General features: G+C 43.5%; 1 protein-coding gene across 5 annotated transcripts in view; it reads right to left on the bottom strand.

Annotated features, from left to right (window-relative positions):
• The window catches only part of ME3 (malic enzyme 3), a 70,721-nt gene that overhangs the window by 31,132 nt on the left and 13,367 nt on the right, over positions 1–26,222 (bottom strand). For 4 of the 5 annotated variants that reach the window (XM_009281312.2, XM_009281308.2, XM_009281309.2 and 1 more), the window contains exons 4-6: positions 11,834–11,909; positions 6,518–6,679; positions 3,372–3,475 (exon numbers count right to left, since the gene is read on the bottom strand). In XM_009281312.2, coding sequence (XP_009279587.1) covers positions 3,372–3,475; positions 6,518–6,679; positions 11,834–11,909 — 342 coding nt within the window. The remainder of the gene's footprint in view (positions 1–3,371; positions 3,476–6,517; positions 6,680–11,833; positions 11,910–26,222) is intronic. The other variant, XM_009281311.2, reaches the window with a different exon arrangement.

The following is a 26,222-nucleotide window of genomic DNA, read 5'->3' as shown; positions in this document are numbered from 1 at the left end:
ACAGCAATTTGTCAGGCTGCTTCATTCAGTCATAGGCTAGGCTCAATGGGCCAGATTTTGCACGTAGTTGCCTCCCAAGAGGAGCAAAATGCTCCAAATGGTTTGGAGCTCTTGTTAAAGAGCTCAGTCATTTCATGTGTTTTAGGTGAGAGAGTAATGAATGGAGGTTTAGGCAGCAGAAAAACGCAGAAATTTATCCAGCTGTTCCAGAAAGGGCTTTTCTTTCTGAAATTGCCCAGAAGTCACACTTTATTTCAAAATACTGTAAGTGCTAACTCTGAAGCCTCTGACACACTTCCTCGTTTCATTACTAGGTGGCTTTTATGAGACCAGGAGCCCTTTCTGCCGACTGTAGGGGTCTCCAGCTATAGAAATTTGACATCTGTTTGATATTATTATTCCATTAGAGGAGTAAATCTTCACTCCCCTGGCTTTCTTGTGGGCTCTGACACATTCCACTTCAGTGACAAATGTCTCTTGAGCCAGCAGAGATTTGACAGGGTGGCAGGTACTCCTGCAGAGGAACTGACAAATGGTTTCCATGAGAAGATGAAGTACCCTCAGGAAGTAGCCAGAATTTCTGCATGAACATCAAGCTGAAAAGGAAACCCCCAAATTGCAAGAGATTTGTGGCAACCCAAAAAGTTCCTCACCGCATAACTGAATTTGTATGTGACATTATAGACTTGCGTAAGAAATTACAGCAGACCGAAGATCACAGCAGTTTGTACTCACAGGTTTCCTCACACGTGGAAGCAGGCTACAATAAAGCAGCATATTCTTGACCTTCTGAACAATTTCTGCTTCCTTTCGTTACAGAAGTGAGAGCTCCTACTGGGTTGCATCCAGTCATTCCAGTGGAAACTTGAGACCAAATGAATCTATTTCATATAAGTTTGCTAAACCCAGGCTGATAGCAGGATTATTCACCAGCCCAGAGCTCACAGAGGATCTCACTCCAACAACGCTTTAAAGTACGCTGGTGGTCAGGATGATAATATAGGGTAATAGCTCCTTTCACTCAAGGATCTCCAAATACTTTACAGATGTGAATGGAGAAGTGCAAAGTGGAATTTCCCAGCCCCACTTTGCAGAGAACTTTTTGGGGGCTTACTGTGTACAAGCAATTCATCCTGGCTAAGAGAAATAGAAAAGCTGGGACAGGGGCCCCAGGAACTTGATTCCCACTACTTGGATGAAAGCATTAAACATGACATCACCTCCTGACAAGATAAGAGTTCATTGTTTTGTGGCTGAGTGTCTTCTCCCTTCAATGTGGAGATTAGCTCATGTAAACTAAACACAGGAAAATAACAGCCAATCCTTCCTCTCCAGCAGCAAGCACAGAAAAGGCAAATCATCTTTCTGGCCCTGTCACTGACATCGTGGGAGTAGCGGGTGCAACGAGCTTTGCATTTAATACCACAAGCGTAAATTTCAGAGCCAAATTTATGATGGCTGAGACCATCATCTGGCTTCTCATTCCATTGTTCCCATTCTATCATCAACACCAACACTGCAATACCCCTGTGGTCTCTTGGCCAGAAGGAAGTGGGATAGTTTCCTTGAAGGATTAATTAGTGACTACAATCAAAACAAACAAAAATCCCACAAGTCAACCCTGACAACTCTTAAATCTTTTCTACTTGCAGAGCCTCTTGTGATTTCCTAGTTGTGTTTTACCAGTTTTCTAGCCTCCATGAATTTCTTCTCCCTAGATAACCCACAAGTTTCTAACATAATATACACCGCAATCAACTGACATTTCAGTCAAGTTTCTCATCAAATATGAAGAAGGACAAACCAGAGCACAAACACAAAATTCTCTTTTCTGCAGTCACCCTTAGGTATTTTTAATCCAACAGGCAGGGCAGTGTTATTGTGTTCATATTCACAGATATAGGAGCTATAGCACTGACTGATAGCAAGTATCTTTAGACAGCAAGTGAGCAACTGCAGCTGGGCGAGTTGATGTACTGCCCGGCCATCATATGGGACATGTCTACACCATGCTGCTGAACAGCAAAGGAGAGACTCCTGTCCTAACAGCAGCATTGCACATGCACAGGGTGCAGCACAATGCTGCACACAGCCACGTCAACAGATGCTGAAATTCTCCATGACGCACTCATCCCTCTCAAAACTTGGTTCGTCAGCTGTGACTGAATGGTCCTCAGCATTCCAGCCCCTATTTCCTACATCCCTCCACCCTCAGCCAGCTGGGCAGTCAGACCTTACGTAAAGATATGCTTCTCAGTGGACGGGTAGGTGTTGTCGTTAGACACTGGACATGATGCCTCCTACCTCAAGGGAGACAAGATGAACTGAGAGCTGGTGACACACGTACCACCCACTCCCTTCCATTTAGGCAGGAACACACACACACACAGAGCTGCCTGGAGACACAGAAAGAGGGAAGATCAAACCTAGCTCCTTCAGCTGTGAAGAAAAGACCCTACAACATAGAATCATAGACATACAGACAGGCAGCAGCCTATTAATCAGGCACAGGCTGCAGCTCTCTGCCACTTCTTATCAATATCATTTGCTGCTTTAGGAAAGGCAGAAAAAGCTGCTTAGGAGCTTGGGGCTTTCCAAATATTATTTTTTTCCTTAACAGTTGTTCTTACTTATGGTAACCTCTCCAGATAGTGATGGAGATTTTAATATATTTTCTTTTTTCAGAAAGAGGAACTCAATGCAGTGCAAGAGGTGCACATACAGTGCTGAGGTGTGGTTCTGCTCTTCCCATATCAAACTCCCTGGTACATCAGAGACCCTGTATCCCAGCTAGTCAGTAAGAACGGAAATATGCACTCGGTCTGTCCCACCACTAAAAGGACAGTGCTTATAATCCTGACCTTCTCACTCCGCAGACTTAAATGCCAGCAGGGACGCTCCTGTTTTTAACAAAGCGATAGACAGGCAGTCTGCAGACTCACACAGACATCACCATGTGGAGTAACGTGCCATTTCCAGTTAGATGATTTCCTTCACAACGGTGAAAGCTAGAAACTTCCTTTACAAAATGTAAACAAACCAAAGTTTAGATTCTGCCTATGCTGAAAGAGGCTCATAAATGCATGATGGAGGCCAGATACAGCCCACAGGGCATATGTTTGACACCTCTGGCCTATATGGACAGGAAATGGTTATAAATAGTCAGTCCCATTTCAGTTCTCTGAAGACAAATATTTTTGACACAGAGTGCTCAAGCACAAAGAGTCATTTGTAGACCACCCAGGAGACTTGCATTTAAATGACCTTTCTTTGCTTGGACGATCAATTATACCAATGTTTATTTCACAAGTTGCAACATTTGTTCTCAAATGGAAGCAGCCCAGAGGAGCCATGTATATAATCCCACTTACTTGTTGGTAACTGCCTGCATAAACTCATCAATCAGTTCGTCGTACTGTTTCCCACGAACCCTCTTGTGTTTCAGTCCAATATAGAGTGGATCACTCAGGAGAGCCTAGGACACAAAGCAATTCTGTTGACATCTTCTCTTCCATGGATGAACGGAGATTTATGTCCCAGCCTACCCAAAAAGTTTGTCTGTTGTGGTCATATTAATTTTACTTACTACACAGTGAAGGCCAGCTGACACAGCTCTTCCTGAGCAGAAAGTGTTCCATAAGGAGCTACGGACTATTTTTTTGTGTAAATAAAGTCGAAGGGATGTAACGCTTCTTGACTGCCATAGGAAATGGAGCTCTGCATCCCCAGAACAGCTCTACCACGGCTCCCTACCAAGGTGCCTCACTCCTAGTGAATAAAACTGACCTTGTGTGGGGAGTGCTTACTGTTCAATCAGTTCTTAATTTTGCACTGAGGTTATCAGGAAAGCTGTTGACCATAAACAGTGCTTTGAGCAATGAAGATCACCTGAAGTAACCTGAAAAGACGTGTCATATAGGCCTTTAGGTGCCAGCCCTGAGCTAACCAGCACCAGTGATGAGATGCCAAAATGTTCCCGAGCCCTGCACCTACCTAGCACTCACCTCCAGTTATCTGCAGGTGTCAAGGCAAGATATTTTCATACAACAGATTAGTTTATTATTTGGCTCCCGTTGGGAATAAAAAAACAGGCCATTCCTCCAACGAATCCAGCAGGCGTTAAGTCAGGACCCCTAAGCCACCTAAAAAGGACTGGGTCAGCATGGAAACAGCACATATTTTGGGAAAAATCACAGGACAAACAGTGGCAGGAGACAGGTGGGCCAACACTTCCGTGAGTCACTGCAAAGCAACTCTACTTCCCTTCCAATTTCAGTAACTGAATCATACACATGAGAAGGGGATGAGCCATCATAAACCTATTGTCTTGCAGCCACATGGGCCCTAAATATTGGCAGGTATGCTAAAATTAGATCTGTTTTTACAGCCACAGCTGTTTTCCCTTAGAAAGAAAGATGAAAGAGGTTTTCCTCTGAGTTTGACACATTAACTCTTCAGGGCCATGAAACAGAAAGCAGACCCATTTGCATTACTTCACTGATTGCTCCTATAGCGCCATGTGCTCTGGGGCCTGTTCATGGAGTATAAAATTCTCCCATAGGCAAGCCAAGAAACGCCAAGCTCTGAAAAAAGACCGATTTGCCGAAAGTGTATACAAAGTATTATGGACTGTCAGAAAGACAAGCTGGGAATTGATGCTAAAAATATAATACAACTGCTATATTTACTCCATTCTACCTGAGGGGAATTGATGCTAAAAATATAATACAACTCCATTTACAACTCCATATTTACTCCATTCTACCTGAAGTGCCTGTGTAAGCAACACAGTCACCCTAGGCTCAACATACATTAATAGGCAGAGATGAACAGGATGAATGCCTACAGGAGGTGTCTTATTTCTGCATTGATAAGAGTTTAGCCGTGGGGCAGGATGCTCGTAGGATGTGCTTAGGGTCGGGTTAAGCTGGGTTTATGCACATGAGAAAGCCATTAAATAAATAAACAAATTATTTATATTGTGAGGAAATATATTGTTTATATTGCTGGAAAACAGCAAGTTCTGTATCTTAACCCCAGCTGTGGAAATTGGCTTCACAGGGTTGTTCCTGGACACATAAGCTACACTTGGTCTTGGGCAGAATGAAAGTCCCCAAGATTGACTCTGGGAGTCCCTTTCTCTGACACCATCTGACCCTTGGAGATGCCTAAAAATCATTGGTGCCCTTTGGATTTTAGTGTCCCCCCTGGATGCTGAGACAGAAACAGATGGTCATGCGTGGTCAGAAGCTTCCCATGGGAATGGAAAGCGCTTACACCCAGGTCCCTCTGGAGGGGAGCTCCAGCTGGGGGGCTCAGAGCATGCTGACACTTGGTGGTGTGCAGACCAGCATGGAGGAGAAGGAAGAGATGAAGGAGCCAAAGTCAAGTACAATGCTCTATTGACTGGAAACTCCAAGAAGTGAGAGACTGAGACTTAATTCCTGCTTTAGCCTCAGAGGGTCTGAACTCAGAGATCCCACTTTTCAGGGAAGACTGTGGATCAGGCTGAGATGAGCACACCCTATATTTCACAAATCCATGACAGGCCACTATGCTAAAGGAATACAATAATCCTGGGATGAGAGACCAAAGAAGTAATTGGGAATCTCATCCCAGATGTCATCTGTGGCCACTGATTTTGCTTTCTTTCATTCTTTTCAAGTGTCCAGTGTGAGATACGTGGGTCCGAGGTGAAAGAGGTGCAGAAAATCTAGCTTTCCAGTGAGCATAGGCATGCCTGAAAATGTTGGCACTCATTTGTCTTCATACACAAACTCAAAGCTCTTATACCCCAGATTTGTTGTTTCTCTCAAGAAACATGTGTTTGGTTTACGTGGGGTCAAGTGAGGCACAAGTACATTTTACAAAAATGGACAAACCCGGGCCATCACAAATAACTATAGGATATTCATTTTAAAAAAGACATCCTCACAGATGTCCATTCTGGCATTGCTAAAATGTTGCACTTCAGTCTTTCTGAGCCAGAGTCATAAGGCAAAAATTTGCAAACAGATGGAGTCCTCTTGTCTGGTTATCATGTGCAGTAAAGTGTGCAATCTGACAAAACACTGAAATTAATCATTCCCAATCCACCCACCAGGGATTCTCCATTTTCTGGAATACAGTCACCTCTGTGCAGACACGAGTATCCGCCTGTTTTCTCACAATTACCAGAGGAAGAATAAATCTGGGACTTCCTGTACAAAATATTTCAATTCACCTTGCCATGCTGAAAGGTGGAGCTGACCCTTCAGCTCCAACAGGCAACACTGAGTCTTCTCACCAGGGGGTGACCATGAGGCTATTTAGTGTTTACTTCAGTTCCCTGTAAGAGCAAAAGTTTCTTGAGCATCGAACAGGAATGTAACCTGCCCAATTCCCTGCAGTGCTGGTCTAGCCATCGTCTCATCTTGGATGTCTCTGGCTTTGCCTCCACCTTTAGGGAACTGGCCTCAGTTAAGTATTAATCTCAATTCTTTCCCCCCCCCGTCAGATTTATGAAAAACTGTCTTACCTCATTGTCTGTGCCAACATCCAGCAGGACAGGGAGACACTGTTGTGGGTGAACTCCACCACAAGCTGTGTACAAAGCAAGCTTCCCCACTGGGATACCCATGCCGTAACTTCCTAGATCTCCTAAACCGAGAATCCTCTCTCCATCTGTCACCACGATAGCCTAGGAGGATCAAGAGAGACTGTTGTATGGTACTGCCAAGGCTCTAGAAGCAAAACCAGCTCCACTGTCTTCACGCCGATGCCATTTTGCAGTTGCATTGTGCAATGGATATTTGCCTCTTCTACACGACACCATGTTAATTAGCTGTTAGTGATAGAGGGCTGCTCATTTTTGGGGGTAGAGATAATGTGGTTGATGAGTAGTGGCTCGCAGCATGGGAGAGCAGCAGCTCTGCTTGCCAACACTTCAATTCACTTGTAGCAGAGCCCAACCAGCATGGCTTTTTGTGCATCCTCAGCTGTATAACAAGAAGCATACAAAAGAGATCTGGCCTTGATTTTTCTTCTCTTTTTCTGGAAAAAGAGCTCTGTACGTAAGTGTTTGTGCTTATGAACTGCATCTGTGGAAGTAACAATCTCATGTCTTCACGCTGTTGTAGAGTAGCTGTGGAGTAGCCAAGATCAGATAATCAAACCAAAACTCATTATAAGTGGGTCCCTTTGCCTCTGGTCCCCCTGACTGCAAGGTAGGTAGACAGAAGCCATCAGCATGGGCACCAGCATGGACTGCGGAGGGGCTCCCACACTATGTATTTAATGCTAGACCTTTTTTCCCACCCAGCTGGGAGTTAAACAATTGCCATTTAACTCTTTGTGCAGTTGGCCTTTTGCATTTCAGCAATACTGTAATGTGACACCTCACCAAAATCTCTGATCCATAATTTTAGGTTTTTCTTGTTATTGTGTCATTTCTTTGTGACAAGAAGGGAAATAAAAGCCTGCTTAATGTTGTCCAAATTAGAAGCCTAAAGTTGAGCTGTTCAACCCACACTGTACCTCATTGAGACCTTAGGAGGCAAATGACCAAGCAGATCTGACTAAACTTCCCAATTTTTAGGTTAACTACTCTGTTTGTTGGTTTTGTCCCCAGGGTCAGGCACTCTTTGGGGCAGTTCTGAAATCCAGTAAGAACAGGAATATACTGGAGTCCAGTCCCACTGTGGGAGAAAAGCTGTAAATACAATAATAAACTTTAACTTTCAGCACTGTCCCAGCACTTCAGAGAACAGAGCGCTCACATCAAATGGTTTATCAGACTGCGGGAAACTCAAGTGCACAGTCTAGCTTGGATTTCAAAGGACAAGACTGCAGAGAAGTTCTTTATTTGCTGATCTGCGAAGTTAAGGCTAAACTTAGGACATAGGACATTCACATGTGTGTGCTTCAGTGAGAAATCAGAGAATGGGAGATTAGAAGCTATCTCAATAGATGTACTTCCTTGGGGAGGGGGGGATAATAAAGATGCATTGGTTTATTGCTGCGATGGAGAAGCATTTTGTTGTTTAGGAATGGAATAAACCTCTTGCTGCACTTTCCTTTTTCAGGAAGAATCGTACACATCTGTTTCAGTGTCCTTTCTTATTCAACATAAACTATATACACATTCCAAGGCTATCTTCTCCCTCAAACTAAACCACTGTTTGTAATGGCAGAGCAGAATTACATTACATTGCATAGTTCAGGGATAAGCCCGAAGAGAAACTACAGATACAGAGGACACATGCATCTATTCTGGCTTTTACATCTATTTTGCCCTTTAGCAAAAAAACCCCTCTGGTAGTTTGAGGCATGATACGTTCCAGGGTTGTAATGCACGTAATAATAGTGACAACCAATATGTAATAGGGATTATTTTGAAATGATCCTCCTATATGTAGAATATTTGTTGTGCTGTTGCCACTTTCTTGTCACTAGGAGTTAGAATTCCTAAAAGTGATCCTTCAGTGAAAAATCTATTAAAACTAAAAGGACTATACACCTATCCTTAGGCTAGAGGTTGGACAATCCCTGACATGGGCAATTCCGTCATGGCAGCGATACACTTATCCACCTCCATTTTTGAACATTTACTGATTTGTTTTTCCTTCTGAGTCAATGTGAAGTGTTAGCGATGGGAAAGTCTCTTTTTGGGTGGGCTCCATCTGTTTCTGGGTGTGCACTCACTTCTTTACCACACCCAGAGGATGCAATTGGGACTGGAAGGCAGTAAAGGGAATAGAGAAAGCAGCAAGCACATGCACTGCTACAGGTTTACCCTGAAACTGATGCAAATTATATGAAAAGGAGTTAAAAACCTAACTATGCAGAGAATTTTTTTTTTTTAAATAATTAAGTTCTAATGAATCAAAATATTTCTCTGGATCATAGATCCCCTTTCATCCAAACAAATAAGCGTTCTCAGGCAAGCCTAAAAACTTCTCGATAGCACTTAGACATGCATCAGAGAGAAAATTTCTTCATCCTTAGATGTGCTGCGCTCTATAGGTACCAAAGCTCCTCAGGGTAACACTGAAAAATACAGGGGAACAGAAAATAAAGCACGGGAGACATTCATTGCTGTCTGTATCAGAGAGGGGAAACTGAATTTGTGACTCTTTGGATTCGAAAAACACTGAAAAAAGGTGCACAAAGTTTCAGTGGTTACCTGATATACAAGCACATTAAAGTAATGTTTTTAATCGCTCACGTTCATGTGATCAGACCTCAACAAACAAGACATTAATCTCTGGCTGAGCAGGACAGACGCTTCTAACTGAACCACTGGTTTAACAATTAGGAACCTGATTTCTACTTCCAGCTGTGCTATGAATTTTCTTGATGACTCTGGTCAAGTCTCTGGCTAAAGGTTAGGTGTGCAGTTTAAGCCAGTCATCTAACTGGTTTCTAAACTTCTTTGAGAGCTGATGGGGAGAGACGGAAACCTCCAGAGTGCATCTCCTCCCTCCAGCAGCTGTTTTGGGAAGGGATGAAAGGGGTATTTCTCTTTGAAGATGCTCATCTCCCTCTTCATTGATCACTGCAGAAGTACTCACAAACTGACATTAGGCACTGAGTCTTCAGGCAGCTGATGTTAACCGAGATGACTCTGGACCGTAGGCTGTATCCAGTCAGCTGCTGTGGGTAGCTAGCCCAGTTTTGCAATGCCTAAGTAGGAGACATCTGGCCCAGCAGAGTGATCCAGAGCACTACGCTGATCTCCAAGCTGCTGAGGCAATGCAGAGAGAGGCAAGCGCCGCTATTGGCATTCCTGCTTCTCTGTATTGATTGCACAAGGTCAACCTTTCTAGGATGAACTGATACCTTGAGTGCACCAACAGAAAACACTACATGGAAGGATGAGTCTGAACAGCCCTGTATAGCAGTAATCCTGACGGGGATTCAAGACGCTGAGTGCACTTCTCAGGGTGAGCACCCTATGGAAGGAGGGAGGAAAGTAAGGTAGGAGGGCCAGTAGCTTGCAGGGCAGCACATTTGTCTAGGAATAGGAGATACGGTTTCTACATTACCCTCACTTTGAGGTGGTTTGAACTCATACCTGTCATTCCTCAGGATGACACCCTACCACAACACTATCCTGTATGATTCTCTGCATTCCTCCTGCTCTAGTTGGGCCATCATACAGAAAAGAGTACAAGATTAAGGAACCAGAGAGAAAATTAGCAAGGGGAAGCACTGATGAGGGCTATCGACATTTTATCCCATGTTTCTTCATGGCAGGATTCATTAGCAACCCTGGAAGAGACACAAAAAACCCACACTCCCACATGTGTGTGCTCAGAAATGGTTTCTTCTCATTCATTCTGCTTCCAGCACTCTGATTCTTTCAGAGCAGCCCAGCTTCAACAGGAGGGGTGGAGGTGGGGCACATCAGAGCTTGGCTGAGGCTTTGCTAAGCTAAGCAGAGCACCCCTCCAGCCCTTCTAGGCAGAGGATGCAGGCCTACAACCCAGATTTCCACGGTAAATGCTGTTGCCATGAAGCTCTAAGGAGCCCCAAAGCAAAAGGTGGGGCAGCATGTCCAGGTATTTCTTCACGGTCTTTAATGGGACTTACTCTTGTTGGTGTTCAGTGTGGTCCAAGCCTTTTCAAAAAACTGGGTCCCTCCAGGGACTTAGGTGCAGTCCAGGTGCCTCCCTACTTATCTCAAAATCTCAAGTGTTCCAGTGCCTACCAGTTCAGGCATGGAGAAGTCTGTGTACAAACACACAGGGAACCCTGCGGTCCAAAACAGCGATACTGATGAAATTATCTGCCTTTGTAGTCTGGCAAACCTGGAAGGTAGATAGTCTGAATCTCTTCCATGGACCACTGCCCTTCCTATGGTCTGTTTTGGGTGCCAGAGGGGGCTGTTTCAACAACAGTCTCTAATCTTTCTGTGCCAGTTTCCCCACCTGCAAAAACATCTCTATCAGACATAATGAGTTCTGCTCACGCTCCTGAGTCAGAAACAAATGGAAATACTGAGATCTTTGGACAGAGCAAGGACAAAATATCTAGTCTGCATCTGTTCTCCATGGTTCCAAAGACAAGGTTATAGGAATATGATTACTTTTTCTGGAAACATGTTAAATTCTTTTTTTTTTTCCCTTAGAAATGGAAAATGCTTGCAAGATTTTCTCAGCTGCCAAACCTTTGCTCCTGGAAGAAACAGCTAACTGATAGGGGACCGAAGCTCTGTCAATAGCCAGGGAAATTCCCAGGCACATGTGCTTTCAGACTGATGGAAGGAGGTGACTAGCAAGACCTGTCTTAAGTGTTGACTTTATTTCATGCCAGGGACTTGCCCAGCCCCAAGCTCTAGAGAAAAACACTTCACAAGATCATTTTTTGGGTGGAGTGTCAGTAATATTTTCAACTGCTGGATATCAAACATTATTTGCAGAGTTGCCAGTGTTCTGGATGCTCCATGACTCATTGGATTTGGGAAGGAGTCCTACGAGCGAGTCGGTTACAGAGATATCTTGAAAAGCTTTGGTACATCTAACAAGTTGCGAGTTAGCCACAGAATTCTTCAACACACATATCTTACTTCTTCACTAGGGCCTCTATTCTGTACAAATTTATTATCATGCATGCTCTTTTTATTGCCCAAGGTCCTGCTACCTTTAATAAAGATGTTCCTCACCACATACACACATGACAGAGTCTCTGAAGTCCAACCACTAGACTGGACACTCTCTGAGGAAGGGAATATTTCTTAGCTTGTCCTTTTAAATAGACAATTCTGTAAATAATGCCACGCAGTTCCATTTAATATCTCATTTTCCACCCAACTCCCTGTAATTTCCCAGTCCACAGATGACATGCCACATACCTTAATATTTTCTTCAGGCCAAGAGTTCAGCATTGTTGCAATATGGCCTTTGTCATGGATGGTGATAAACAACCCCCTAAGAATAGAAAAAAAAATGAAGAAAAAGAGCCTTGTCATAAAATTAATAACTTCAAGATAAAATAAAACAGGTGAAACTTGAAAATGCAGGGAAATGAGCTACTGAGCACAAAGCCAGGCTATTCATTGCCATGGAAATGAGACCTCAAGGGACTGCTAATAACAAGTTTAGTTCTCATTTCAAAACCCCAAGGCTCAAGATCTTTAATGGCAACTTCAGTCAGCAGCCACTGGTGTTGCACATTTCACCCTTGTGAAACATCTTTGCTCCAGGGAGCAAATTCTGCTTTAGTGCAGAAGAGCTTTCTAGTTAAAATAATTCTGATAAATGCAGGGGAGGCTGATGGTTTTACCTTAAACGTTGTTACACATTCTTTCCCAGGGAGCTTATTGCTGGCAGTTCAAACAGTGAAAGCATGATCCTTCTCACCCAGCTACCAATGTCAACGATGCGGATGGCTATTGCAGAGCTAGACATTTCAGGTCCCCTCTCTAGTCAACAGAGCTCTAACTGGATGCGATTAGATCAATATTTGCCACGGCATTTGCTTTGACCAAGCCAAACCTGCCCTTGCAACACCTATTTTTCCCCTGAATATCTGACCCTAGTTTTTGACACTTGCATTCACCAAATGAAAAACACCAAAAATTATGAGAAGTGAAACAGAAAATTAAATGTTTGGATGAAACCTCAGTATGAAGTATTTGCACGGACAATAGCATACCTGATTGTACTAAGGCTAATCACTTCTCAACACAAAGGTCTTCAAGGTTTAAACGAAAATGCCTTCTTTTTAATAAAATTAGGAACTGGAAGACAGCATTATTGAAACATGTTTTAGATCTGTGGCTTATTTTTCTCCTCTGTGCTGTTATTACCAAAAATAGTATCCTTAGCAGGGATTCTTCCAATACCCAGGATAGTTATTATTCCCATTGACTGATCTCTGCTCAGATATTTTGGGATTTTTTGAAGCTCCTTTTAGCACTAACCCCAAAGAAACAACCTCCTCCATATCTGTCTCAGGGGAAATTGCTTATGTTGCTCACAGTGCTCTCTAATCAGCACAAATCAAAGGCTCTAACCCCATGATTCCTCTTGGCAGGTGGAGACACCCATTTTCTTTGCCTTGTTACCTTCTCACAAAAGCAGGAGTTGTACTGGTGATTAGTATCATCCGGAACAATGGAGAAATGCATGTTTGCTGCTTACATCTCTCTACTACTGCTCAGCCCCAGTAAGTTCAGATCAGCTCACTGTTTGGGGTTCTAATGTGAAATATTAGCTAGAAAAAGTCTCATTTTTAGAGGAGGCTGAAAACAACTTCCATTGTAAGTCCATATGAGTGACGAATAATCAGACATAATTGGGCTACTCTCTACAGCAAGGACTTCTCTCACGAGACTCTTCTAGGGGGACAGATATCTTCCCACAGTTAACTGTGGGAATCCTAATGAAAAAGCCCTTTACTTTGAAAAGAAGAAAAATAAAAGTGCTGACTTCAACACTGATCAAATCACAATCACACAGAAAGATCAGAAATGCAAAAAAAAAAAAGGAAAGTAATGGTTCATTTATTCACCATAATTCTTTAAAACTGTGCCCAGTAACCAACAAACTAATCACATACACATGGCCTATCTCAAAGGCAGTATTCACAGATGTTAATCTTCATAAAAAAGGGGTACTGTACTGCTGCCATCTACGTTTAGAAAATAGTTATTAACCAGGAATTAAAAGCACAAATTAGTAACATCATTGCAGATACTTCAAGTTATGACATGCTTTTAAAAAGAATGCTATTGTTTTAATGTAACATTTTCCATGCATAATAAAGACACCTATTACTTAAGTGTCTAGCTGCGTGTCTCATACATTCACATCTCTTCAGTGCTGAAGGGAGTGCACCAGCTATTTAACCTTTGAAAGACATCCAGTGCTCACAGGAGAAGCTGAAACCCAACTGTCTACCCATGGCCGGCCCTGCGGCTTGATGAATTTCCAGTTGTTTCATACAAAGTGGAGAGGGCAGATACCCTTCTGCCCTCAGGAGCTTCTGAAGAGCTCCTGACTCCGACCGTTATCTCGGGAGGGCAGTGGGCTGGTTTCCAATCCCTGCTCCGGATCTGGCAGTAGAGAGAGTTCAGCCTGGGTCTTCCAAAATCTGGTGACTGCTCTCACCATGTTACTTGGGAGAAGGGCTCTCACAGCTATCACCATGGCACGTTTTGCCTGAGGAAGGACTGGCTTGGCTTAGATAGCCAGGTCGGTGACTGAGAGCCAAGCACGGAGAGGCACCCCGCTCAGAATTTGTGTTCCCTTCCTTAATATTATATTTATTTGATGTTAAGCAGGCCCTCCCATCAAGTATGCTGACTTCCGTGGATCCTCTTCTGAAAACAAAATGGCTACAACACACATTCATTCTCCCTTCAGGCTATGCCATTGACCAGATCCCTAGTCCTAGTTGCTTATCTCCGCTGTCTCGTGCATGGAGCAATTCAGGTGAAAAATTGCTCTTTACTTTACTCCAGGCAAAATCAGATGGCTTAATTTAGACTAACAATTAACACACTAATGGCACTACCAGCTTTGGAAGGGAAACCTTCAGGAGCAGAAATGGCCATCCACCTGGGGAAAGTGACCTCTCTCACTGACACAACCACATCGGGAAGTGGGCACATATCTAAGCAAGCCTCGTATTTCCCTAATGCTGAATCCGAGAGCCAAGGGCCCAGTTTCAATAAAACACAAAAGTTTCCAATGCCTTTAGGCACCCAGCTGGAGCACACTCCTGAACTTGGTCCGTGAACTGTGGACTCCATCAGGTGTTCAGGCATTCAGAAGGGGATCCTGGCAGTGGTGAGCTGGAAGACCCTTTGTAGGCCAGGTATGAAACAACCAACTCTGACAGGCAGTTCAGCGAATTCACTGTGTTTTTAAGAAGATGCAAAGGGAAACAGACGTCAGACTTTAGATTCAGGGGTCACAGGTAAGTCCTCATTTTGTGTGGTCCCCAGGAGAGTCGTGCTTTCCCCCCCGATGACAACAGTTACCCACAGAGATGAGCTGGCCAACTTGTTGAAATAAGATGCCCAAAATTGGCAGAGGGTTAATCTTTCCTAAAATCCCTTCTGCAAGGCAGGCAGAAGGAACAGACAAGCTCCACAAACTGAACTCAGGAAAAGGTTGGCTGATGACTGAAGAGGGAAGAGCAGCAGCCAGGTTTCTCTCAAGGGTACACAGCTTATAGGAGAGGTAACAGGAGCAAAAGCTTATTTGTGCCTTTGAGGACAGCAAGTTAGAGCTCTGAATACTGAGAATGACAGGCTGGTCTATGTGGACCAGTAGTAAATCAGAAACATTCAAGCGGCAAGAAAACCAATTAACTTGATTTTTCTGAGGAAAAGATGCAGCCTAGGCATTCTGAAGAGGGAATGCAACAGATGCTGCCTTTATCATCATGCCTTCTCCATCTCTCTTGGGATTACATTTGATAAATTGCTTCAGAGAAACAAAAAGACAATGAGGCAGTTCTTCTCTAATCCCCCTTGGGACTTAATAAAATGATTCGATTAAAATAAAACGCTAAAAAAATAAGTCATTTTGATCAAGTCGCGTAACATGGGCACTGTGTGGGGTAAACACACATCCTGGTTTACCAGACCAGATCTTTATCCCCCACAGAGAAGAAGCTATGCACACAGTTAGCTGGAAGCCAAACACACATGCATGGGGGTAAAAATATAAGAAATAGAGCTTAGTAAAAATTAACTGCCCCAGCAATGTCAAGCCAGAATGTATACACTGTACCACTACTTCTGGCTAAACAGTAACCTTCAGAGAGCTGTTACCTTTGTGGGGGTAATTCAGAGCGGGGAGTGCTCCAACCTGCATTCATTAGGGTTTCAGAGCTCCAGTCTCCTATTCAGTCCATTAACATCACAGGTTTCACTACAGCTGCCTTTAGTTAAGGTGGAAGTCAGACTAGATTTTATTGTGCCGCTGAGCACGTCTGTAAGGTTCCAGGAAACTTTGAGGAGTGTTACAACTTCTTAATTTGTCACTGACACAGTATTTCTATCTGGACTTCAGCAAGTCAAGTCAAGCTGCCTGAACTGGAATGCAGGATCCAGCAGATCGCAGATGATCATTGCAGAATCTGTCAAAGGGGTGGGATATGTTCACCTACACCATACAAGACCTTTTCTCATCCCTAAGCCAGGGACATTTTCTTTTCCTTTCCGATTTTGTTCTGGCTGAGTTCATGGAACTGCTCCAGGAATTATAAAGCTACACAGCTTACCATGTGAGCCATGGGAAGGATTCTGCTGTGGTGCTCAGTACTGGTTAGATCTTGGCCATCCTGATGGCATTTTGAAAGACCCACAATGAAGACAATCCCAGAACTGCAAGGCTCACGTTAGAAAGAGTTTAGGGACAAGGGAGACAGGACACATTTGATGCCCAGAGGAAGCAATGCCAGACACTGGTGATGGCTTTTTAGCATAGCATTCATTTTTTTTAGACATTTGGGAAGGAACAAGTTTTAACATGTCTCAGGTATTAGGAAACCAAAATATTCTTTAACGCTTTCATTCAATGAGTGGTTACTTCTTCAAAAAGGCAAAGTAGTGTTCCCATTTCTGATCTTCGTGGTTAGCAATGTGGCCTTGTGAGCTATTTCCCCTTAGAAGAAATAGTGTACGATGGAGCCAGGAGTGCTATCTCTAAAGCACTGTTGTTTATTTACAGAGAATGTGCAAAGCTTCATTTCCCGAAACTCAGAGGGGAGTGAAAAAGATTATGCAACTCCTTTCCTCACAGCTCCAAATGTCTCCTCGCCTCCCTTCTACCCAAAAGTCTCCCTCCCTTTCCCTAATAGCTTTTCCTTGGCAATTACCAATGCTTCTGTGGCTGTGTTTGCAACCTTCCCGGTGTTGTCTCGCCCCACTTTTCTAGCCTACTGCTGCCTCTGAATGCAATCAAGCAGAAATCCAATGTAATCAATGCCTTTGCTTTATCAGGTTCCATGTAAAACCTCTTTGGCCAGTGCTGTGCTCCTCTTGCAGTCTTGTCCTGTGCTGTGGTTTTGGGTAGCACTGCTACGAACTTCAGTTGACTGTACATCTATACAATTAATGGCCTCTTTACACTTATCATATATGAATAACAGTCAGCAATTATATCAACCGACTTCACCATCCTGGTCAAAAGCCACAGAAGAGCAGAACAGATGATGGCAGGCATCATGATTCAATGTTTTCATCTGGATAGGAAAGGCTTATTCTCAGAACAAAAATGCTCAGGACAAAGGTTAAGCATCTCCACTCACAACCTGAAGGTGATAAAATCCTGCCCCCATAAAAGTCATTGAGTGTTTTGACTTAGTAGGGCCTGGACTTCCCTCAGAACGGGTAGGAAGTCCATGGGAAGCCATTGCTTAAAAAATTAACGAACAAAATAGATGAGTCAGATCTTTGCCAACATCCAAGCCTGCACGAGGCTGCCATTGAACAGTGATGAAAAAGTTGTGAGACAGCGGTCAGAAACCTACACTGAGATACGAGGTTGCACAGGAAAGGGCTCTGACAGGCACGGCACAAGGTGACCTTCTGCAGTGATCACAGCCATAGCCTTACATAAAGGGATGAAGCTCTTGGAAAGCTTTGAGCAAGACTGTATCAGAGTAACACTGAGGTTCACCTGGAAAAATTATCTTCACACTCAGGAAAGAAAAAGAGAAGTTGGCTTGTCACTGTGGAAGGATGCTGACTGCTGCTGCACGCCGCTCTGTGCTCTTTGGAGTTTGCTTGAATTATGCCCCAAGCCCAGATGGACCGGTAGGTATTTTGTCTGTGCAAGGCTGCAAAGGGGACACACACAAGGGAGGGATCAGCTGATGGCCTTGGCTTTTGTTGCATGCTAACCACAGAAAACTGTCACTGCTATGCCCAAAGAACAGGCTGGAGGACCCGCTCTGGATTAAAGGCCAGTCTGTGCTAGAGATGCAGTAAAATGTGGTTACAGTAAAGCCCTACATTTGGTTTTATTTATTTACACTTTCAAGCCTCATACAAAATTGACAGGTTGAGCAATATGAGCCTCTAGAGACATTTCCACCAGCTGCACCCCTATTGTTGATTTTTTTGGTTCAGGTCTCTGCCAGAACAGGATAAGAGGCTTCAGAATAACAAAATAAACTTTGAAATTGCTTGGCTCTTTTAGGGAGCTTGAGATTATAAATGCCTGTGGGCTGCAGGCTTTGGAGAGAAAGTATGTGCTAGCATGCACTGATTTGTCTAAATACAGTACCATTAATCATCAAATTGGACAAAATCTCTGTGGTGATTCATCAGTTATTTTTGCAGATTTGTTTATAATAAAAGCCAAGAACTTTTTGTTGTTTTAGATAATTTTCTTCGTAAATTGTAGGATGCTGCACAGTACCCTGAGGTACTGATGAAAAAATAATAGAAACCAAGCACAATCAACTATTAATGAAATCTATACAGAGATTTATAAGGCAATATCCTATAACTTAAGAGATTTAATTACAAATAATCTGCAAGGTGAATGATTACATTAATATTATAAATATCCTTAAAATTGTCACCATACATTTTGGGCAGGAAAACTAAAATTAGGTGTGGGAGCCAGAAGATGCAGGCTCCAAGGTACAGCAATGAAAGCTTCATCATCCACACCAACCCCCCAAACCCACGCAGGGAAATCTCCGTGATCCTAAGGGATGGCAAGCAGCTAAGCTGTAGGAAACTGCCAAAGATCAGGAACAGAGAGAATTCAATGAGCACATACAAGTGATTGCTCTTAAATGCGGACAGCAACGCACACAGGCTTCAGTGGAAGCTGCAGCCCTCCCAGTTCTTTGGCATAGTCCAAATCCTGCCACAGCAGGAAGGTCCAGATCAGAGCCCAAAGCAAAGTTTTCAGATCCATCTCCTAGTCTGCCAAGTTATTAACACCCAGCACTATTTTTAGCAGGTTTTTTTCCCAGGAAAAGGGAGCTTATACAATCACTCTGTGTCCTCTCTTACCTGCTAGTTCATTTCAAGAAAATTTATCAGAAGGGCAAAGGTCTCTAAGATGTTTGTTCCTACACCCTTTTATGGAAATCACTGTTGAGATAAAGGGAAATGATAATGGGGTTGATGTCCCCACCACTCTGGGGAGGGGAGCATAGACCTTTCTCTGACAATTACTCTGACAGTTGGCGAAAAAGATAGCTTGCAGCTAGACACAACATGTGCTGCTTCACACCTAGTTCCTACTGAGCCCTCACTAGCCCAGCCCTAGCAAAGCCTCAGAGCCTTCCTGGGCTGCAGGACTAAGCAGAAAGCAGAGAAAAGGAGGAAAAAGCTGACTGTAGAGGAAACCAAATGGAAAAAGGGAATGGTTACGGGGCAGGATCAAAAACGCACAGGTAAGAAACCAGAGGGGACAGCAAGCAGAGCACCCAAAGCTGTGCCCGCTGCTCCCTAAAGAAGAGGTGAGGGAAGGAGAGAAGCACAAGCTGGTGTGGGTGGCTATGGTGGAGCACAGGTGGATATGGAGAAGGGATGAAAGGGATGTGGAAGGGAACAGAAGGTCTTGCAAAGGGGATGTGTTAGGGGACAGTGGACAGACATCAGGAGGAATCCTGGATTCATTGGTTCTGCTAGTCAGGAAACAGCCTAAAGAATAAATAGCTGTCTCTTCCTTCCCAGGGAGGGTCAATCGACAAAGACCAGCACAGTAACTACTGATATTGGTCATTATGCAGCAATGTGAAAATGCAGAGGGGTGGCATCAGGTCCCCAGTGAATCTCTGCTATCCATAGTGAAGTATTAAGGGAGGCCAACAGACTCATATTGCTTTTGGCTGGTTGTATGCCTCTTGTCCCTACTGGATTCTCAGGACAGAAGGGTTTAACCAGAGAATTGTCATGTCATAGCATAATTCAGTGGTTAAATCCTGTCTGTATTTCAAAACTTCAGAAACAATTTTTTTCTGGTGTCCTTTTCAGTAGTGGTGTTTCAACAGTGGTGGTTAAGAAGAGCTCAGAGACGATCCACATAAGGATTGAGCCCCTGGAGCCAAGACCTGGGTAAGAGCCAAGCAGGTCTGCAGTATGGGATCTGACTCTTGCTTACCCTCAGCACCCAGAGCTGCCTCCTTGCTGATGTGCAGGAGGGAGAGGGAGAAACCAGGCTGTTCATAACTACTCTGCCACCCATGTGTAAATCTACAGATGCACATGGGTAAACACCAGGCTTTGAGGTGACACGTAAGATCCCACCAGTCAGGGATCCCACCAACCAGCAAGTGTGGGCATTTCCCTAATTCAGTATCCTTTGCTGCATTTAAGCTCATCATGTTCAAGGGGCTTGAAGCCCTCCATTCAAAAACAACTTTAAGTGTAGGAAAATCTGACTCAGCTCTGATTTTTCTCTGCCTTTTTGAAGGCTTAGGCCTAAACCTGCCTATGTGTTGGATGCTGGCAGTATCTCAGTAATTGGAAGATTACAGGGTTGCAAAGAGAAACGTGTTGAGATGGGCAATCAGTGCTGTTGCTCAGTGATGTTGATCAAGGAGCTCTTATCTGTTTTCACTGCTAAGCATGTAATGTATTCTGTTTTACTTGATAGTACAGAGGTTAAGGTGGGATGAAAAATCCCCGGGAAGTTAAATTAAGTCCTACCCTGATTATATTTCCTTCCTGAGCTGTGCAAATTCTTCCAAGACCCACACCTTCACTTTTAAAGTGCACCGCAGGGAGCCCCAAGAATGAACACAGAATTAGGACAAAGCTTGACAAAGAAAAGAAATATTATTTTGACAGTACCAGAGCAATCAGCTTTCAGATAAATTAAATCTAACTCGGCATATTCTGTCTTAGTGAATCCATCTAATAAAAATTTTTAACTTTTGCCATAAATTGCAGCAAACACTGACAATATCAGCAGCTTTTACAGCAGGTCTTCCACAATCATGTACAGAACATGTGTGTGGCTTGCCTTGTCAAAATGTTTGAACGGTCAGTGTATCTGCACACAGAGTTCTCCAGAAAAAAACCCAAAACAAACACAGGAAAACCCAAGGAAGGTAAGAATTACAGTATCAAAGCACAGAAGCCCTCACTCTGCGCAGACCTGTTGGGGAAGTCTTTGGCAAACGCAAAACAGCTCTTTATGCTGCCTATTGATTTCTCTTCTCTTTCAGAAATGGATGCCCTGTTATTAGAGGGTAAGGGTGCTAGCTTGCTAGCTCTGACACAGCCGTTATACAGCAACATGAGACAGCATCTCACAGTTACCTTGCAGTAGCATATAAAAGTCAATATAAATTATATCATAAAAATGTATCATTTATTAATATAAATATTCCATAAACTAAACAGTTAAAAAGGAGGATTGCTCCTCATAAAAAATGTCCCCAAGTCATGATGCATAGTCCATGAGAGGCTGTCCCACAGCCCAATAGATATTGCTGTCCAAGGTTTTCATGATAGCTGGTGTTATTTCCCCTCCAATTTACATCCTGGTATTCATTATTCTAAATAATTCTCCTCTCTCCTCTCTGTCTTTGGCATTTTTTGTTTAAGGTGGGGTTGTTCCTTGTGGCAGCAGCATAGATTTATGCCAGATTAAATGCAAACACATCCTCTTGAATTTCCTTCACCAGGTCAACCTCTTTCTTTTGGCCAACTCCACCTCTTCCTTTGAGCTTCTCCTGGTAAATCAGGGAATTTCAACAGACTTAAACCTAAATCACCTCTGACAGCAGGGGAAAGCTTGACCTTCATAAATTAATGTCAGACTTTGCTGTTAACTTCAGTGGGCCTGAGATTTTACCTCATGCCCATGGAAGTTTCTCTTGAGTGTTAGAGCCATTGCACGTACATTTTGCTCAGGAAAAGTAAGAGAGAGAGAGAGAAGACTGGAGATATGGAAGGAGGAGCACTGACTGTTTTTCTAATGAGAAAAATTAGAAAAAAAAAGGATCTAGGTCCTTTTTCACTCCCACCCCAATTTAATAACCCTGGTACAGCCTCAAAGGCCCAACAGTGTCCATCCTATTCCCCCAGTCTTCACAGTACCTCAGATCACGGCTGATACACCAGCTCTTCTCTCAGTACACCCAGGAGCCAATCTGTGCTCCTCTCCTCGTTTTGAGAACCACTTAACTGAAGGGGGAACAGAGAAGGGACAAGGATGGGGGTACAGCATGCTGAAATGACTTGCCTGGAAAAAGTGGGGTCAGCACAGAGGGAGCAGCGGGAACCCTTGAACCACTCTGCCACCTCTCAGCAGAGGTTTCCAGACAGGCTGAGCCGTTCTCAGCAGCCCTGGGCTCCCTCTGTGCTAACTGCTTCCTTCTCACCTACTCTAGCCATGGTCTTCTCCTCCTCATTCCATAATTCCTGGCCCCATAACTAGAACTAGATATAAGGAAGAAATTTTTTACGCTGAGGGTGGTGAAACACTGGCACAGGTTGCCCAGAGAGATGGTAGATGCTCCATCCCTGGAAACATTCAAGGTAAGGTTGGACGGGGCTCTGAGCAACCTGATCTAGTTGAAGATGTCCCTGCTCGTTGCAGGAGGGATTGGACTAGATGACCTTTAAGGGTTCCTTCCAACCCAAACCATTCTATGACTATCTCCCACCTATATCCCCTACCAACGTGTTCCTGACTACATACTATGCCCATGATACTTTCCACAGATGCCCCCCTTCAGTTTGTTACAAGACCAGTCTGCTCGTAGTGATGTTATCTAAATACAGATCATGAAACACATTCATCTTCTCTTACACTGACTTCAGCTGCTTCTGGAAGAAGGATGAACCAGGCTGGTGGCAACAAGAGAAGTTATGACAGTGTTTTTGCAAGAAGTAGAGATTGCCTAAAGGGGTTTCAAAGTACAATTTTCAGGACAATAATCCAAACTTCAGTCTTCCCACTCACTTTTGGTCTCCACTGTTTTACAGAAGAGGGAGTGCAGACAGTTTTGTGGTTAGGGACAAATCTATGGGATTTAGATCTTTGTTCTAATTTCCATTTGGTTTGGGTTTAAAGTGTCTAGAAATGGCAGGTAACTTTCTCTCCTGCTGCTCAGACTGCGCAACACCATTAAAAAAAAAAGCCTCAGCAGAGCCAGATCTGTTGACAAGACAATTCTGTAGATTGACTGATGTTCCACTTGCTCATTTTTCATCAGACACACAGATCATTATTCTGTCAGACTTGATTTTCGCACCATCTGCATCCTGTTAGCTTTCATTCTCCAGGTTCAGCTTCACCCCAAAATGTTTCACATTGTTCTGCAATCAGTCCTCAAGGATATTTATGTCTCCAGAAAAGGAGAGTGAACTTAAGCAAGTTTTGTCTGTCCCCATAGCTCTCCTCCGATGGTGACGCACCAACTGGTTCCAGTCCTGCTCTCAGAGGATGCCAAAAGCTTTTGCAGAGCAGCTGACAACTTTATATTTTCAAATACCAGTATGCTCATGAATTACCCAGTGTCTCAAGAGACTGTGGTCTTATGCCACTGTAATAAACTATCCCTCACTATCACAGAAGAAATAAAACCCTGATTCCATGCCCTGAGGTAAGTTCCCTCTCTGCTTTCTCTTTGTGAAAAAGTATAAGGTCTCTTTCCAAGGATACTGTTGCAATTAAAAGAGAACCTCCAGCTTAAAAAATACCTTTTAAATAGCATTGCACATGTTCTGTCCTGTGCTGCATAAGGACCCCCATGATATTAATTAAGTACATTTTACATTGGAAAAAAAAAGAAAACAGCAAAAAAGGAAAAAGGATCACAATACTACTATGCACTTTTCTTCGTAGAGGACTTTGTATCTTCACTCTAAAGCAAAAAGGACTCTCAATCACAGTTTCAAAGCTTTTAGGGCTGGTGGAAGCATTTCCTAAGATAACGGTGACTATTAATGAGATCAAAGAATGAAAGTTCCTCCTTCCCTCTTTTAGTGTCTCAGAAAGTTGCAAACCCTGCTCTGTTACACTTCATTCCTTCCCCCTACCAAATTTCTGATGAGGATGAAGAATCCCCAGGCTTTGAAAAGCAAACACTTCCAAGGCCCGTGTTCCTTAATACCTAGGGTAACCTGGCCTTTGCTTGAAGCTACAATTATGTCATCACTGCTGCTGAACATAAGCAAACCTGTCCTCCCTGTGCCTTCAGCAGCTTGCTCCTGCTTCTGCACATCCCTTTCACCATGTCAGCACAACTCCTGTTGCAGCTGGCGGTGAACTGGCTATCTGGATTACCACTAGTCTGGCCCAAAAAAGACTTGGATCTACCCACATTTATTCCTGAACCAGATCATTGCACAGATGCATGGACATCTGTGCAGGCACAAGGGTGGTGGAAAGGAGGAGTGAATAACCAGGGATGGATCGCAGGAGAGAGACTGCAAAGCTGTGTATTTCAGCCATAGGATCTGAACCTGTAAAACTCTGCAAGAAATCTCCCTTAAGTCTGGGCCACCCTTGAGCATCAGGAATTACACCTATACATGATTCAAACCTTGTCACCTTGGGACACTGTTTCCAGCAATATACTTTGGCCTTGACAACGTGAATACATCTGGGTCCCCTCACAATTGTTCCAGAACTTGTGAAGACAAATGTGGCAGCAGATTTTTTGTAACAAAACTACAACCACAAGACCCTGAGACACAAACTGTGGAGGAGCATAACCTGAGAAGCCCCCCAAGAAATGAGCATATTTGCCTACCCTAGTCTTAGTCTCCTCCTGAAGTACCTGGTCCTGGCCACTGCTGCAGACAGGATCTGTGGCTAGGAAGACTTCTCTTTGGACACAGTTGCTCTTCTCTTGTGATTATTTAATGTAGTCTGATCGCGGAAGACAGAGATTTTGACAAGGTCCTTAGCATAAGCGTGACAGAGGTGAAATTGCTTGGTATTTCAACCTGTACTTATGGATTATACAATAATTTCTATTTTTAAAATTTAAAAATACAAAATATAAAATGACACTGTCCTTTGGCCCGAAGATTTTAATGCTTATTGCATGACTTTGAATAAACAAATATTGGTAACTCAGCAGGGAGCTGTCTGGAAAACAAGATAGGAAAAATGTTATTCAACATAGACACCTTCCAGTAAAAACTTCAGAGATCTTAGGGGACAGTGCCAGAATGTAATTTTTAATAGTTTGATGGTTCCACCTCTCTTCCAGTTGTTCTAAAAACCTGAGTTTTCAGCACATAGGAAAAAGTCTGAGGCCACAGAAAAAGAAAAGCCTGCTTGGAGAATTTAAAGTGACTCCTGAAGAGAAAGGCAGTAGGATTTTGGGGAAGAGACAGGAACCTGTTGGGGTACAGGAGCTCTGCCTGGCCCACCAGCAGAAGGGGGAGACTATGGGCATCATAGATGAGTGTGCCAAGAGCTGCATGTTTGCAAGTCTTTTTTTCCCAGTAGTTCTTTTCTACTGGTAAACAGAGAAAACCTGTGTTTTAAGACTGCTGGTTGTGTAGCTTTTCGAAAGGAAAGAACAGCAGATGTCTGATCCCATTTGGAGCAGATAAATCTGCTGGCAGAGAGGATGCCGGAGCCCTGACCTGGGAGGAGAACTCTGGACACCAGCCCCACAGAAGTGCAGGTAAAAAGTCCACCCTTAAGAATTTGTACATAGAGACCAGGAAAGGTAAAAAAGGCATTGAGCCCTGCAATTATGACAGTAGTATCTGGCAAACAAAATCTGCAGCCATGCGAACACTGATAAATGCATTCTGATGAGAGAAGCCCTGCCGGACCTCATAGGACTATTTTCAGATGCTCTTGTACAAGAATTGCTTTGTAAGCAAGTTACTTGTGCTTTAATCTTTCCAGGCTCAACCTTCAAATATAAAGCCAAGTACTAATGGGGCTGAGAAAGAGCTCAACACAGGGAAGAAGTTTATTGTGTCCACAGGTCACTAACTGCTGTTGCTGTGGCTGCAGAAAGACTGCATAATATTCTGTAGACTTCCCTCCTCACCATAAGCTGTACTATATGTGCACATCCATCCATGTTGGAGCACCATGTGGTGTTTTAAAACTGAGGTATCTCATCTTCCCTGCCTGATCAACAGCATTAAATGTGACAGTTTGGATGAAAAGGTAATTGCTGCAGCAAACATTCAAACCAGTTCCCCGTTGCCCAAAGAGTTGGGCTGAGAGGCGCGGCACTCCGGAGGACAGGTTTAGAAAGACTTTGAATCACTGGAGAGATGACCCAAAACCAACAGGACAGAGTTCACAGCAGGACACGTGGTGAGG

Source organism: Aptenodytes forsteri, unplaced genomic scaffold (assembly GCF_000699145.1).
Source record: "Aptenodytes forsteri isolate BGI_AS27 unplaced genomic scaffold, ASM69914v1 Scaffold180, whole genome shotgun sequence".
In the NCBI taxonomy this organism is placed as follows: Eukaryota; Metazoa; Chordata; class Aves; order Sphenisciformes; family Spheniscidae; genus Aptenodytes; species Aptenodytes forsteri.
The sequence above is the reverse complement of the archived record's forward strand: the minus strand, read 5'-3'. Positions and strand labels throughout refer to the sequence as shown.